Source organism: Lepidochelys olivacea, assembly GCF_965140295.1.
Source record: "Lepidochelys olivacea isolate rLepOli2 genome assembly, chromosome: 8".
In the NCBI taxonomy this organism is placed as follows: domain Eukaryota; kingdom Metazoa; phylum Chordata; order Testudines; family Cheloniidae; genus Lepidochelys; species Lepidochelys olivacea.
The window spans coordinates 20,654,302-20,669,284 of record NC_140418.1 but is presented as its reverse complement, the minus strand read 5'-3'; the positions used below and the strand labels follow the sequence as shown (position 1 = coordinate 20,669,284).

General features: G+C 44.3%; 1 protein-coding gene across 2 annotated transcripts in view; it reads left to right on the top strand.

Annotated features, from left to right (window-relative positions):
* Positions 1–14,983, top strand: part of ERGIC1 (endoplasmic reticulum-golgi intermediate compartment 1) — a 101,402-nt gene that overhangs the window by 27,893 nt on the left and 58,526 nt on the right. The window contains exons 2-3 of one of the 2 annotated variants that reach the window (XM_084636223.1): positions 4,171–4,263; positions 4,710–4,771. In XM_084636223.1, the coding sequence (XP_084492349.1) occupies positions 4,217–4,263; positions 4,710–4,771 (109 nt within the window). In that variant the 5' untranslated portion in view covers positions 4,171–4,216. The remainder of the gene's footprint in view (positions 1–4,170; positions 4,264–4,709; positions 4,772–14,983) is intronic. The other variant, XM_084636224.1, reaches the window with a different exon arrangement.

Sequence of the window (14,983 nt, the reverse complement as noted above, 5' to 3'; positions counted from 1 at the left end):
TAGCACTTAGGGCCCCATTGTACTAGGCTATGGTAATAATTTTTAATTATTTATATTTAGTGGTTAGCTTATAAACCTTTATGATCTAGTTCTAGAGCATAATATCTTCCAAATTTGTGAGCACTTCCACAGATAAGTTAGGCTTATTTATACATCTCCAGTCTCTTTTCCCTCACCCCCATTCCTGCTAGGCTCTTGGCCTCAATGACTTCTGTGTGGCCATGAGTTCTGCTGTCTAGTTGTGTTGTGTTTTCTTTCCAGATCTCTTAACCCATCCCTCTCGTGATCCCTGCTGCTAGTGCTGTTGTCTGTCCTGACCGTTGCAGCATCCTGCTCCAACCCTAAATGCAGTTGCCTAGTTCACCTGCCTTTTCTGCTACTTAGGCCATGTATCGGCGTTCGCCCCGTGTGAAGTTTAAGCTTGTACTTCCTCCCTAAGCTCTCTTTTCTGCCTACAATCCAAGCTCCTTTCTGCCTACAATCCAATCTCACCACTGTCCTTCCTCCACTGTTTGTTATGGGAACCCTTCCTGTCCCCTTCTAAAAGCTTGCCAGTTCCACAAAGCATTCCTCTTATCAGATGCAATCCACTCACTTTGCACTGTACTGTACTATGCATATGGATATGTCTATACAGCATTTTGGAGTCCACGGGAGGGAGCCTCCCAGCCCGGGTCAACAGACTCAGGGTAGCAGGGTTCATGCTAGAGCTCTAAAAATAGCTGTTTAGACTTCGCTTTGCAGTTGCAGGTTGGGCTCTGAAGCCTGCCCCTCTCCCCAGCTTTCAAAGCCCAAGCTCCAGCCTGAACTGAAACATCAAACTGCTGTCTACAGAGCTATTTTTAGAGCACTAGCATGAGCCCTGCTAGCCCGAGTCTGTTGACCTGGGCTCTGAGGCTTGCTTCCTTGAGCTCCAAAATGCTGTGTAGACATAATGGGTCTTCAGACTGTGAGCTCTTCAGGCTATAGGTTCATTTTTTTGGTGCACTTTGGGTATTAAATGTTTGTAAAGTGCTTTGAGATTCTCACGTGACAGATACTATAGAGGTACAAAGTGGTGTGATTTGAGAGAGGCTTGGGTCCTGAAGTCTGGATCTGGCTCCAAAGGCTCGCAGAGTTGAGGAGTATTACGATCTAGAGTTTTGGCTCAGTTCTGTCTCTAGCTGTGATTTTTATTACATGGGAGAGGACGGGGAATGCAACTGAAGCAGCATGGAAAATGGAGAGGCTAGATTTTTTTTCAGTAGGTGATTACAACCAGCAGATAAATGCACATGACAGGTCACAGGTCAGTTTATGTTGGTGGTTTGTCCCACCAACTTTGACTCTGTCCCTCTTTAGAGATTTCCTGTATAAATAAATCTAAAAATATTTGGTTTTGGGGGTGGGGGTGTAAAGAGGCCTTTAGGAAGTGAGTGCCACTTAGCGCCCTCTCCCATTTTAGTCATCTGTTTTAAAAGCAGCTTTTCAAGTATTCAAATACCTATATATTCTGCATTTATTTTTATCCTGCGATGGGTCATAGCTTCAAAACTAGTGAACATTTCTCACTCTAAAAACACGCTTCCTTTTATAGTGTACACATGGCGGTGGTTTTACTACATTCAGCATAGAGCTATTTCCTATTTTCCAGTTGTTCAGTAACACTCCAAAGCCCTTGCTCTGCCTCCCTCTCCATTGACTTTCTCGCCTTGCCAATCCATTATTGTGATTTCAGTGAGACGACGCCAGTGTTGAGCGTTTAATGGGCCATGAGCAGGAAGTTCAGCTATTTCCTCCTCCTGTGAGACCATGATGTCATCAGCTGTTCTGGGTCACTTTATCATCTGCTGCTGCTGTTGCTTTGGTGTATGTGGAAAAAATGTAAACAGCACTTTCCAGATGTTCTCAGGGTGGCTGCAAACCCATAAATGGGCTGTTTAGTTCAGGAGCATTAGTAATGTGTTTAGGGGGGTGGCAGTGAATAGAGTAATAAAAATGTATAGTGCTATAAGCATCCAGCACCGCATGCTCTGTTAGTTACATCATGCATGAGCAAAAGCTGGCAAGGGGGGGGGGGGTGTCAGTTCCCTCTGTGTATGTACTTGGCCCCATTAGTGCAGTATCTAAGCACCTCACAGACACTAATGAGTTTAGTCTCCCAGCACACCAGGGGAGGATTTCACAGGTGGGTAACTGGGACACCGGATGATTAAAGTGATTTGTTCTGTGGCTTAGTCAGGCATTGAACCCAGATATGTAATGTTCCTATGGCCGTAACCATAAGATTAATTTTATTATTATACTTTCCTGTTTCTCTTCCCTCCCTCCCTCCCTCCCAAACCATCACCCCCAACTTTGAATCCTGAATAAAATTAAACAATAGAAAAGTCTTCTAGTAGGTCTGTGGCAGGCAGGTGCTAGTCTTTGTTAACCCATTCTGCCTCCAGGTGGTGTGCTAAGGAGCTTACTATATTGGTGTTCTAGTCAGACTAATGATGAAAGAATTCAGAAAGGCATTCTAGTTATCTTCGAACTGCCCCCAAAAATAGCAGATTTGGTGCTAGTGAAAGGTGCTGGATAGGTGACCTTGGAGCTGGTGACCTCTGACCCATAATAGGCATAGCACAGATTGTAGCAGCAGAGTGAAGGTCTTCTACCCTGAGCTCTCCGTGCTCAACAAGAGATCCCTCTAGGTGGGAGGCTAGTTAAGTGCTGCTGGCCCATAGACTAATTAGACTAGTCCAGAGTGGGTAGATAAAATACAGCAATGCCATGGCTGCTAATGGCTAGAGTGGGAGACTTTTTTTGGCTCTGCCAAGTTTGTTGTACAACCTTGTGCAAGTCATTTAACTTCTCTGTAGTGCTGTGTCCCCTATCTGGAAAATGGGGATGATGATGCTTCCTTACCTCACAGGGAGCTGTGAAGTGCTTTGAGACCCTTAGATAAATAATGAGGTTGACTATAAACAAAATACTTTAACTTGTGCTTTAAAATGAAGATACCTATTGAATTTTAGAAAGTCAAAGAGAGAGTGGTAAAATGAATCTTAGCCTTGTATCTTCTCTGTGTGAAAATGCAGGTTTATAGTGTCCAGTTTGGAACTGGAGAGGTCTTATCTATCTCACTGCAGCTGGAGACAAGGACTTCAGGGTGAACTTGGGAGACCCGCGATCCTGAGCTGGAAAAATCATCAAAGTTCATGCACCACTAGGACATTTAAAAAAAACAACAACAAAAAACCCAAGGCTATTTTGTGGGGGAACCAGTCACTTCACACTTCAGGGTGTGGGTTGTTTTTTTTTTTTAATGGACTAATTAGTTTTTATTGAGTCTTGGAAAATCTGATGTCAGACCTGCGTTGCGGCTGGGCGTGGTGGAGCACAAGTTGATTGGAAATTATATCGCCAAGATCATAAGGCAGTGAAAGTTTAACTATGGGAGTTTAAAATAGCAAAGCTGAGCCATGTTGATATTAAAAGACATGACTGAATAGAAATAATGGTCTAATATTAAACTAGTTTTCTTTTCTTGGGAGAGGAAGCAAAATGCTTGGCTGGTTTTTCTCCCTGCATCTGTTGTCCAAGTATAGGTTTCTTACCTCAACACCTTGACTTTTTTAATTATTGCTGGGAGATTGGTGTTTGCAGCTTTTCCCCCCACCAGACACACACACACAAGTTGCTTTATGGATTATCTTTCCTGGCAACTGAAGTCAGAGCTCCCTGGAGCTTTTTGCAGGCTTCTTCCATGAATCTCTGCTGCCATGTCACCTTTCTTTGTTTTTAATGATTTCAGTTAGGGGAAGATTGAAATACCTGCTCCCTGTTCCACATGAGAACCTGGGTGGGTTCAGGTGAAAGGAGCTCTTCTGTCTTCAGTCTTAACAGACCTATTATTTAATTAGGTTGCCTTTCTGCATTTTTGTTCCTAGTACGTAGGAGCTGATTGACTGAACAGCTTTGCTCGTTACAGCAGGATTAATTTAAAAGACACAACTATGTTTCTGTAATTCAGGTTTGGGGCTTGGGAGATGTTCCTTTTAGAAAATCTGTTGTGTGGATCCTGCTGTGAAAAGCAGAAAAAGACGGGGTCCAGTAGGTCAATGTGCGGGCATTTAGTCTCCAGAGATCTGGATTCAAAACTTTATTTCCCTAAATGAAGATATGTCTGTATTGTTCTTCTCCTAGTCCCTGGATATGCTTGTCAGTGCCTCCAAAATGACTGCCCAGTCCCATGACACTAGCTGCCTGTCTGATATTCCACCCATGTCCAAAGTGGAGGTGAGCATGTGTGTAGAGAGCCTGCCTGGTTTGTACTGGGTTCCTTGCATTCATGAGCCCATAGTTTGCATACAAAAAATTTGAAAAGGGAAAAGAATACTCTTTCTGATGACATCACTGATTATACAATGGTCTATAATTTGTCCACCATAACCTATTTTCCCCCAATGCTAGCTAACTAGCTGGAGTGCAGAGACCCAGAGAGCAAGGCAAAGGAGGTAGAGGGGGGAGCTTGCAAAGGTGGAGCCAAAAAGTAGCGCAGTTACATAACTGTACAAAAGGAAAGGGTTTGTCGGTGTTTTTTTTTTTTTCATGCCCTTCTGCAAAATGAAAAATGTTGTTGGAAACCTGAATGGAAAAATCCTGAGCATCATTGAACCCTACAGGGACATGAAGTATATTAAAATATTCCACCTGTTTTATGGCTGTTGCTTTTCCTCTTTCAGGTTTGATATCTACAGGAAGGTGCCAAAAGACCTTACACAGCCAACCTACACAGGAGCTATTAGTAAGTACCAGCTTTCATTGCCGCCTGTGCATACCCCAGTCCAAAATTAGTATTTCTTCTGGCGTCCCTCTAAAAGGTCTGATTTTTAAAGGGATATTAAACACGTGAGAACAGACATCTTCTGTAGCTGAGGCAGCTTGCTGTGACCAGTCTGTGCTCTTGTACGGAGGAGCTGAACAACCCCTTAAGGCAATTTGTTTTAGAACCACATGGACAGAAAATGGCAAAAAGGGAGTTGTTAAAAGCAGGCTCTGAACTACCAACCATTTAACTCTGACACGGGCTGAAGTAGATGGGGAGCTCCTAGCTCCCCCCCTTGATGGGTGTGGGCCTGCTCCAAATAGACTTTGCAATTCTTAACCCGCTTCTTCCCCCAAGGCCTCACCCCCTGCTCACTTCTCTTTCCCAATCCCCGCTCTCCCAGGACTCACCAGCTGCCTGCAGAGCCAGGCTGGGAGTTGCTGACATGGAGCTTACCTACCTGCCCAATCGGGGCACAGCAGGGGGTTGGTCCCCCTAGCAAGGGTCTGGGACAGGGAGGGATCAGTCTCCGTAGCAAGGGGTGAGGGCTAGGACAATTGTTGTCCCCTTGTCCTACTCCCCTGCAATGCCACCTACCTCTTGGAGCCTGGTCTGGAAGCCAGCCACTGGTCTCTGTCAGGTGTCAGCAGCTGAGCAGAGAGCAGCTCCTCCATGTGGCTTCAGGTGCTGCTCTTCCTACCCCAGAGTGATGGAGGCCGGTTACTTCGGCCAACATCTGTGCTGACTGGATGCTGCTAGGAATACCTAGCAACCCTAGCTTTGGGACTCTAGTATCTTAAATAATTCGTATAATCTGGAGACTTTGCCGCTTCTGGATCATTAATTAATTGATCCCTTTTCTGGATCATTAATGAATATGTTGAACAGCACTCGTTCCAGCATAGACACCTCTCTCTATTGTGAAAACTGATCATTTATTTCTATCCTTTCTTTCCTATCTTTTAACCAGTTACTGATCTAGGAGAGGATCTTCCCTGTTATCCTATGACCACTTAATTTCCTTAAGAGACTTTGATGAGGGACCTTATCACAGGCATTCTGAAAATCCAGATATACTATATCGACTGGATCAGCTTTATCCATGTGCTTGTTGACTCCCTCAAAGAGCTCTAATAGATTGGTGAGGCATGACTCCCCTTTACGAAAACCATATTGACTCTTCCCCAACAAATCATATTTACTTATCTATCTGAAAATTCTGTTCTTTACTATAGTTTCTATCAGTTTGCCCCCTACAATGTGGGACAATACTGCAGATTTGTCGCCCAAAAAGAACAGCACTCATGTGGGAATCTTCCTGCACATCCTCTGCAGTGAAGATCAATACAAAGAACTCATTTAGCTTCTCTGCAATGGCCTTGTCTCCCTTGAGTGCTCTTTTAACACCTTGGTTGTCTGGTGGCCCCACTGCCAGTTTGTCAGGCTTCCTGTTTCTGATATACTTTAAAAAACAAAAATAAAAACCCTTACTACTAGTTTTTGCATCTTAAACAAGTTGCTTCTCAAAGTCCTTCTTGGCCTGTCTTACTGTACTTTTACATTTTATCTGCCCGAGTTTGTGCATCTAGCATTTGACTTCCAAATTTTAAAGGATGCTTTTTTGCCTTGAATGGCCTTCATTATTCTGCTCTTTAGCCAGGGTGGGATGACTTTGGTCCTCTTATTGTCTTTTCTGATTTGAGGTATGCATTTAGTCGGAGTCTTTGTCATGGTCTTTTTAAATAGTTCCCATGCTGCTTGCAGGCATTTTCCCTTTGTGACAGTTCCATTTAATTTCCATCAAACAAGTGGCCTCATTTTTATGTCGTTCCTGCTTTTAGTATTGGGTCTCTTTGGTATTTTCTCCCTTACAAGGATGTTAAATTTAATTAGATGATGGTCATTATTACTGAGCAGTTCAGCCGTAGTCACATCTTGGACCAAATCCTGTGCTCCACTTAGGACTAAATCAAGAATTGCCTCTCCCCTTGTGGGTTCCAGGACTAGCTGCTTCATGAAGCAGTCATTATGGTATCTAGAAATTTTATCCCTCCATTATGCCCTGAGGTGACATTTACCCAATCAATAAGAGGCCAGTCGAAATCACCCATTATTATTATTGTGCTTTCTGCTCTTGTAGCCTCTCTAACCTTCCTTAGCATTTCATAATGTATGGCCACTGGGAAGCATTCATGGACAGAGGACTGTTCTCTCAGGATGGACTTCACCTGAGTAAAGAGGGAAATAGACTTCTAGGTTGGAGGGTGGCACAACTGATCAAGAGAGCTTTAAACTAGGAATTCGGGGGAGATGGCTGGGAGATGTCCAGGTAATCTCCACGCCAGTTATTCTCTTTGAGAGGGAAGAAAACAAAGAAAGAAAGGATACAGCCATGAGTAGGACAATGGACATAAGGTGGAAGGGCAGTGTACATACCAATCTAATAGGTAATATTGGCGGTAGAATGTCTGTGCCCAATCAGGTAAAGAATATGAGCGAAGCCAAACGACAAAAATTAAGATGTTTTTACACTAATGCGAGGAGCCTAGGTAACAAAATGGAGGAACTAGATCTACTGGTGCAGGAAGTGAAACCAGATATTATAGAGATAACAGAAACATGGTGGAATAGTAGTCATGACTGGAGTACAGGTATTGAAGGGTATGTGCCATTTAGGAAAGACGGAAATAAAGTCAAAGGTGATGGAGTAGCATTGTATATCAATGATGAGGTAGACTGTAAAGAAATAAGAGGTGATGGAATGGATAAAACAGAGTCTGTCTGGGCAAAAATCACATTGGAGAAGAAAGCTACTAGAGCCTGCCCTGGGATAATGCTTGGGTGTGCTATAGACTGACGGTATCTGATGTGGATATGGATAGAGACCTCGTTAATGTTTTTAAATAAGTAAATATTAATGGGAATTGTGTGATCATGGGAGACTTTAAATTCCCAGATATACACTGGAGGACAAGTGCTAGTAATAATAATTGGGCTCAGATTTTCCTGGATATGATAGCTGATGGATTCCTTCACCAAGTAGTTGCTGAACTAACAAGAGGGGATGCCATTTGAGATTTGGTTTTGGTGAGCAGTGAGGACCTCATAGAAGAAATAATTGTAGAGGACAACCTTGGTTCGAGCTATCATGAGCTAATTCAGTTCAAACTAAATGGAAGGATAAACAAAAATAGATCTGTGACTAGGGTTTTTGATTTCAAAAAGGCTAACTTTAAAAATTAAGGAAATTAGTTAGAGAAGTGGATGGGACTGAAAACTTGTGGATCTAAAGGCGGAGGAGGCCTGGAATTACTTCAAGTCAAAGTTGCAGAAACTATTAGAAGCCTGCATCCCAAGAAAGGGGAAATTCATAGGCAGGAGTTGTAGACCAAGCTGGTTGAGCAAGCATCTCAGAGAGGTGATTAAGAAAAAGCGGAAAGCCTACAAGGAGTGGAAGATGGGAGGGATTAGCAAGAAAGGCTACCTTACTGAGGTAAGAATATGTAGGGATAAAGTGAGAGAGGCCAAAAGCCATGTAGAGTTGGACCTTGCAAAGGGAATTTAAAAGCAATAGTAAAAGGTTCTATAGCCATATAAATAAAAAGAAAACAAAGAAAGAAGAAGTGGGACCGCTTAACACTGAGGATGGAGGTTAAGGATAATTTAGGCATGGCCCAATATCTAAACAAATACTTTGCCTCAGTCTTTAACGAGGCTAATGAGGAGCTTAGAGATAATGGTAGGACAACAAATGGGAATGAGGATATGGAGGTAGATATTGCCACATCCGAGGTAGAAGCCAAACTCGAACAACTTAATGGGACTAAATCGGGGGACCCGGATAATCTTCATCCAAGGATATTAAAGGAACTGGCACATGAAATTACAAGCCTGTTAGCAAGAATTTTTAATCAATCTGTAAACTCAGGGTTTGTATCGTATGACTGGAGAATTGCTAACATAGTTCCTATTTTTAAGAAAGGTAAAAACAGCAATCCGGGTAACTACAGGCCTGTTAGTTTGACATCCGTAGTATGCAAGGTCTTGGAAAAAAAGTTGAAGGAGAAAGTCGTTAAGGACATTGAGGTCAATGGTAATTGGGACAAAATACAACATGGCTTTACAAAAGGTAAATCGTGTCAAACCAAACTGATCTCCTTCTTTGAGAAGGTACAGATTTTTTAGACAAAGGGAACACAGTGGATGTAATCTACCTTGATTTCAGTAAGGGATTTGATACAGTTCCACATGGAGAATTATTAGCTAAATTGGAAAAGATGGGGGTCAATATGAAAATTGAAAGGTGGATAAGGAACTGGTTAAAGGGGAGACTACAGCGGGTCACACTGAAAGGTGAATTGTCACTGGAAGGAGGTTACTAGTGGAGTTCCTCAGGGATCAGTTTTGGGACCAATCTTATTTAATTTTTTTATTACTGTTCTTGGCACAAAAAGTGGGAATGTGCTAATAAAGTTTGCGGATGACACAAAGCTGGGAGGTATTGCCAATACAGAGAAGGACCGGGATATCATACAGGAAGATCTGGATGACCTTGTAAACTGGAGTAATAGTAATAGGATGAAATTTAATAGTGAAAAGTGCAAGGTCATGCATTTAGGGATTAATAACAAGAATTTCTGTTATAAACTGGGGATGCATTACTTGGAAGTAACAGAGGAGGAGAAGGACCTTGGAGTATTGGTTGATCACGGGATGACTATGAGCCGCCAATGTGATATAGCTGTGAAAAAAGCTAATGCGGTCTTGGGATGCATCAGGCAAGGTATTTCCAGTAGAGGTAAGGAGGTGTTAGTACCGTTATACGAGGCACTGGTGAGACCGCATCTGGAATATTGTGTGCAGTTCTGGTCTCCCATGTTTAAGAAGGATGAATTCAAACTGGATCAGGTACAGAGAAGGGCTACTAGGATGATCCGAGGAATGGAAAACCTGTTTTATGAAAGGAAACTCAATGAGCTTGGCTTGTTTAGCCTAACCAAAAGGAGGCTGAGAGGAGGTATGATTGCTCTCTATAAATATATCAGAGGGATAAATACCACGGAGGGAGAAGAATTATTTAAGCTCAGTACCAATGTGAACACAAGAACAAATGGATATAAACTGGGGCCATCAGGAAGTTTAGACTTGAAATTAGACAAAGGTTTCTAACCATCAGAGGAGTGAAGTTCTGGAACAGCCTTCCAAGGGAAGCAGTGGGGGCAAAAGACACATCTGGCTTCAAGACAAAGCTTGATAAGTTTATGGAGGAGATGATATGATGGGATAGCCTAATTTTGGCAATTAATTGATCTTCGACTACTAGTGGTAGATATGCCCAATGGCCTGTGATGGGATGTTAGATGGGATGGGATCTGAGTTACTACAGAGAATTCTTTCCTGGGTGTCTGGCTGGTGAGTCTTGCCCACATGCTCAGGGTTTAGCTGATCGCCATATTTGGGGTTGGGAAGGAATTTTCCCCCAGGGCAGATTGGAAGAGGCCTTGGGGGTTTTTCGCCTTCTTCTACAGCGTGGGGCACTGGTCACTTGCTGGAGGATTCTCTACACCTTGAAGTCTTTAAACCACGATTTGAGGACTTCAATAGCTCAGACATAAGTTAGGGGTTTGTTATAGGAGTTGGTGGGTGAGATTCCGTGGCCTGCGTTGTGCAGGAGGTCAGACTAGACGATCATAATGGTCCCTTCTGACATTAAAGTCTATGATTCTATGATGATCACTGTTATCAGTCGGAGAGAGCTGGAGTGGTGGGGTGGCAATAAAGATGGGATTCCTGTGGGATCAGAGAAAGAGCTGGCGAGGAGAAGAGAGCCCAACATGACTTATTTTCTGCAATTTTTTTGTCTTTATTTTTCACCTTGCCATAAATTGCCTATAACTAGAGTCCTTCCAAATTCACGGCCATGTAAAATGCTTCGTGGACGTGAAATCTGGCAGCAGCAGAGAAATAAGGGGGCCATACCACAATCCCCCTAAAATAACTTTGCTACCCCCCTGCAACTCTTTTGGGTCAGGACTCCCAATTTGAGAAACGCTGGTCTCCCCCCCGAAATCTGTGTAGTATAGTGTAAAAGTACACAAAAGATCAGATTTAACGAGGGGAGACCAGCGTTTCTCAAATTGGGAGTCCTGACCCAAAAGGGAGTTGCAAGGGGGCGGCAAAGTTATTTTAGGGGGATTGCGGTAGGGCCACCCTTACTTCTCTGCTGCTGCCTTCAGATATGGGTGGCTGGAGAGAGTGGTGCTGACCAAGGGCCCAGCTCTGAAGGTAGCAGTGCAGAAGTAAGGGTGGCAGTACCATACCATGCTACCCTTACTTCTGCGCTGCTGCTGGTGGCAGCAGAGCTGGGCTCCTGGCCAGCAGCTGTGGCTCTCCAGCCACCCAGCTTTAATGGCAGTGCTGGGTGTAAGCAGCACAGAAGTAAGGGTAGCAGACCTGCAATTTCCCCTACAATAACCTTGGCCCCCACCCCCAACTCCCTTTCGGGTCAGGACCCCTACAATTACAACACCGTGAAATTTCAGATTTAAATATCTGAAATCATGAAATACGCAGTTTTAAAAATCCTACGACCGTGAAGTTGACCAAAATGGACCATGAATTTGGTAGGGCCCTACCTATAACAATCCACTCCCCAGCCCATGTATCGGTGCATAGTTTTTGGTTGATGTAAATTTTTTTGCCTTGGGCCTTTCTTCTTCCTTCCTCCTTTTCAGATTGGCTGAGTAATGCAATTTCACACCATCATTATCACTGAGTGCTCTGCATGGAGTGGTAAATACAGATCTAGCTGATCCTGCCAAATTGGTAATTAGATGCCTAATGCAGCTTTCCTGTTCCGTTCCACACTGCCTCTCTTTGATCACGTAGTTGTGCCCCATTCACTCATGCTCTGAGATTGGGTCAGTGGCCCTGTATTCGTTGCTGACACATATCCCTTGGTGGAGACAGGCGCTGAATAGAACTGAGTCAGTAACCATGAATCAGAAGGATGTGAAGTGAAGGGCTGTGTGAGCTGTGGAGACTCCTGACCAAAGAACCGGATGAGATGTTTTACCAAACCATTTCTCTTCAGAGGGTCCTTGCCTCTCTGGCTCTCCCAAACACTGAATTACTCCAGCATTGACCCCGCTCTCCTGTAGTCATGGTGCAGCTGCTAAGATTATTCAGAATGCCAGCACAGTAGTTTGCGTAGACACTCCCGCCCCCAAGCACAGCCATAAGGTCTGCATGAACCTGTTGATAAGTTTGGAGGCCCCTAAGATCTGTTGTTAGGAGGGGACTCTTAGAGTGTGTCGAGGCCCCAAAACTTCCCTTCCATTTGGGGAATGACCGTTCCACACCTCATCTTGATTCCATTTAATGGTGGGGGATTAATTCCCCATAAAGAATTTTTACCAGGGCCCTAGAATAAATGAAATGACTATGGTAGTAGAATAGATTAGATGACTATGGTTGCATTTCTGAGCATCCAACTTGCTTGAAGTTCTAAAACAGTTTGTAGCAGCTGATTGCTTACAGTCCTGCACTTTCCATATAACTGCTGCATAGGCACTGATCCAGCGTTGCCTCTGGAAGGGAACTCGCATGGTACTGAAGCTTTCTGGAATAGAAGCGTGTTTGTCAGCCAGACTCCCACAGTCACTTTTGGGTTGTAAAATGCTGCTTCTCACCATGGCAGCTTACTGGAAGGTTTGGCGTCTCAATGCTGCCTGCACTAGGGACTGTTGAGCTGATCAGGTTCTGGGAGACAGAAGCATCCAAGATGGGAAGCGCTGAAGTTCATCCCTGTCTGATGGGAGTATGGGTAGCATATCTTGATACGATGGGCGGGGGCACATTAAAACACAGGGGATGCTCAGGAGCCAGCTGATGGGTTTCTTTGGTGTCTGTCTACCTTTTGTTGATTCTCTGTGGGCTGGGCACTTCTGGCAGTGGTCCAGAGGGAGGGTTTGACAACCTCCTCAGATATCTCCTTCCTCAAGCAGTACATGAACAGTAAGCAGCTGCTGCCTGTAGCAAGGGAGTACTCTGATGAAAACCACCACCACCACCACCACAGTGCTGCTGTTGGTGAAGCCTGCTTGAGTCCCACTGAGGAGAAGCCAGCACCCAGAGTCCAGAAAGATTCCAATGACAGCTGACGTAGCTGTAGATCCCCTGAAGAGTACCAGTGTCATATGCTTAGTTGTCACTACTTCAGCAGAGTCTCAGCTTCTCACAAGTAGAAAACTTCTGCTGAGAGGCTGCTCTGCCTGCTCTGAATCGGGGTGACTTAGAAGTTGGAGGTGAAGTGCAATGAGGACCTGCAATTAAGAGGGAGGAAGAAACATTTAAAGCACCACCTCAAAGACTGGGGCAGAGTTTTGGGGTCTATAGTACCAAAGCACTGGTTGCTCTAGCATGGTTAGCCAAAGAGCTCTCATTCGTTCAAATATTCCCTTCCAGAAACAGATAAGACCATTGAGTTTCAACTTTTCATCCATTTCCTTCTTTAACTAGAACCAGCTGATCCTTGACATATGTTAGAAATCTCTGAGTAGAAGTAGGACGTAGCATTGAACAGCAGTCCCCTGATTTGTGCACAGTGTTAAAGCTTACTACTGTATCCCTGCTGTCTCACAAATAAGGGATTGGTCCTTGACAACGACTGGGAATCACACCTGTACTCCTGCAGGGCAGTGCCAGTCACTAACTGCTAGAAACCCAATATTGGGGAGAGGTATAATCTGACACTCTCAGCTTTGCAATCACAGGGGATTTAACGGGTATGGCACACAACATAGGTATCTGAGATTCACAATGCAATCATTCCTACTGCAGGTAAAAACAATCATTAATATAAATCTAAATTTCATTAGGACTGGAGGAACTAGAGCAATCCACTCAGATATGGTGAGATGAGGGCTGGAAAAACCTAAATGCCCACTGCCTCCTTTATCAATGCATAGAGTTTCTGGAGATGATTAGAACACAGTAGTTTCAGGCCCTCATATTATACCACAATTAAAATCTCCTTCATTGAATAGTCGTTTTTTTCTTTTTTTTTTTTCCACTTTCCATCCTCCAAACCACTGAACAGTACATATACCACTCCATTCAGTCCCCGTGTCAACATTGCCTCCCTCCCTCTGTCACAGTGTCTGTGGTGCTGAAACAGTCAGCAGCCCTAAGTATCACTGTGACAAAGTGGCCATGTTTGGGTATGTGGGCTGCAGCAGCACATGCCCAGGCAATCTGACAGTTGGTATCTGGATGGGCATGAGCTGCCTGACATCATAATAGGAGTCTGCAGCTCTGCCAATCCCATGATTTAGCACTCGGTGTGGATGCATAGCTTACATGTACTTGTTGTACACACTGGGGATATGTCTACACTACAAAATTAGGTCGAATTTATAGAAGTCAGTTTTGTAGAAAGCGGTTTTATACAGTTGATTGTGTGTGTCCCCACACAAGTGCTCTCAGTGCATGTAGTCGGCGGAGTGTGTCCACAGTACCGAGGCAACCGTCGACTTCCGGAGCGTCGCACCGTGGGTAGCTATCCCACAGTTCCCTCAGTCTCCGCCGCCCATCTGAATTCTGGGTAGAAATCCCAGTGCCTGATGGGGCTAAAACATTGTCGCGGGTGGTTCTGGGTACATATCGTCAGACCCCCGTTACCTCCCTCCCTCCGTGAAAGCAAGGGCAGACAATCGTTTTGCGCCTTTTTTCTTGAGTTACCTGTGCAGACACCATACCACGGCAAGCATGGAGCCCGCTCAGCAAACCGTCACCGTATGTCTCCTGGGTGCTGGCAGATGTGGTACTGCACTGCTACACAGCAGCAGTTAATTGCCTTTTGGCAGCATGACTGGTAGCCATCATCGACGTAGTCCTTTTAATTGGGCGCCTGGGCAAACATGGGAGTGACTCAGCCAGGTCATTTCCCTTTTAAGTTTCGTCTCGTGGCGATTCAGTCCTACCGGCAGTGCACTGTCTTTTAACCTCCAGCCAGCAGAAGATGATGGCTAGTCGTCATACTGCACCGTCTTCTGCTGAGCACCCAGGAGATGATGACGACTAGCGGTCGTACTGCACAGTCTGCTGCCAGCAAGATGTATAAAGATAGATGAAGTGGCTCAAAACAAGAAATAGACCAGATTTGTTTTGTATTCATTTTCTCCTCCTTCC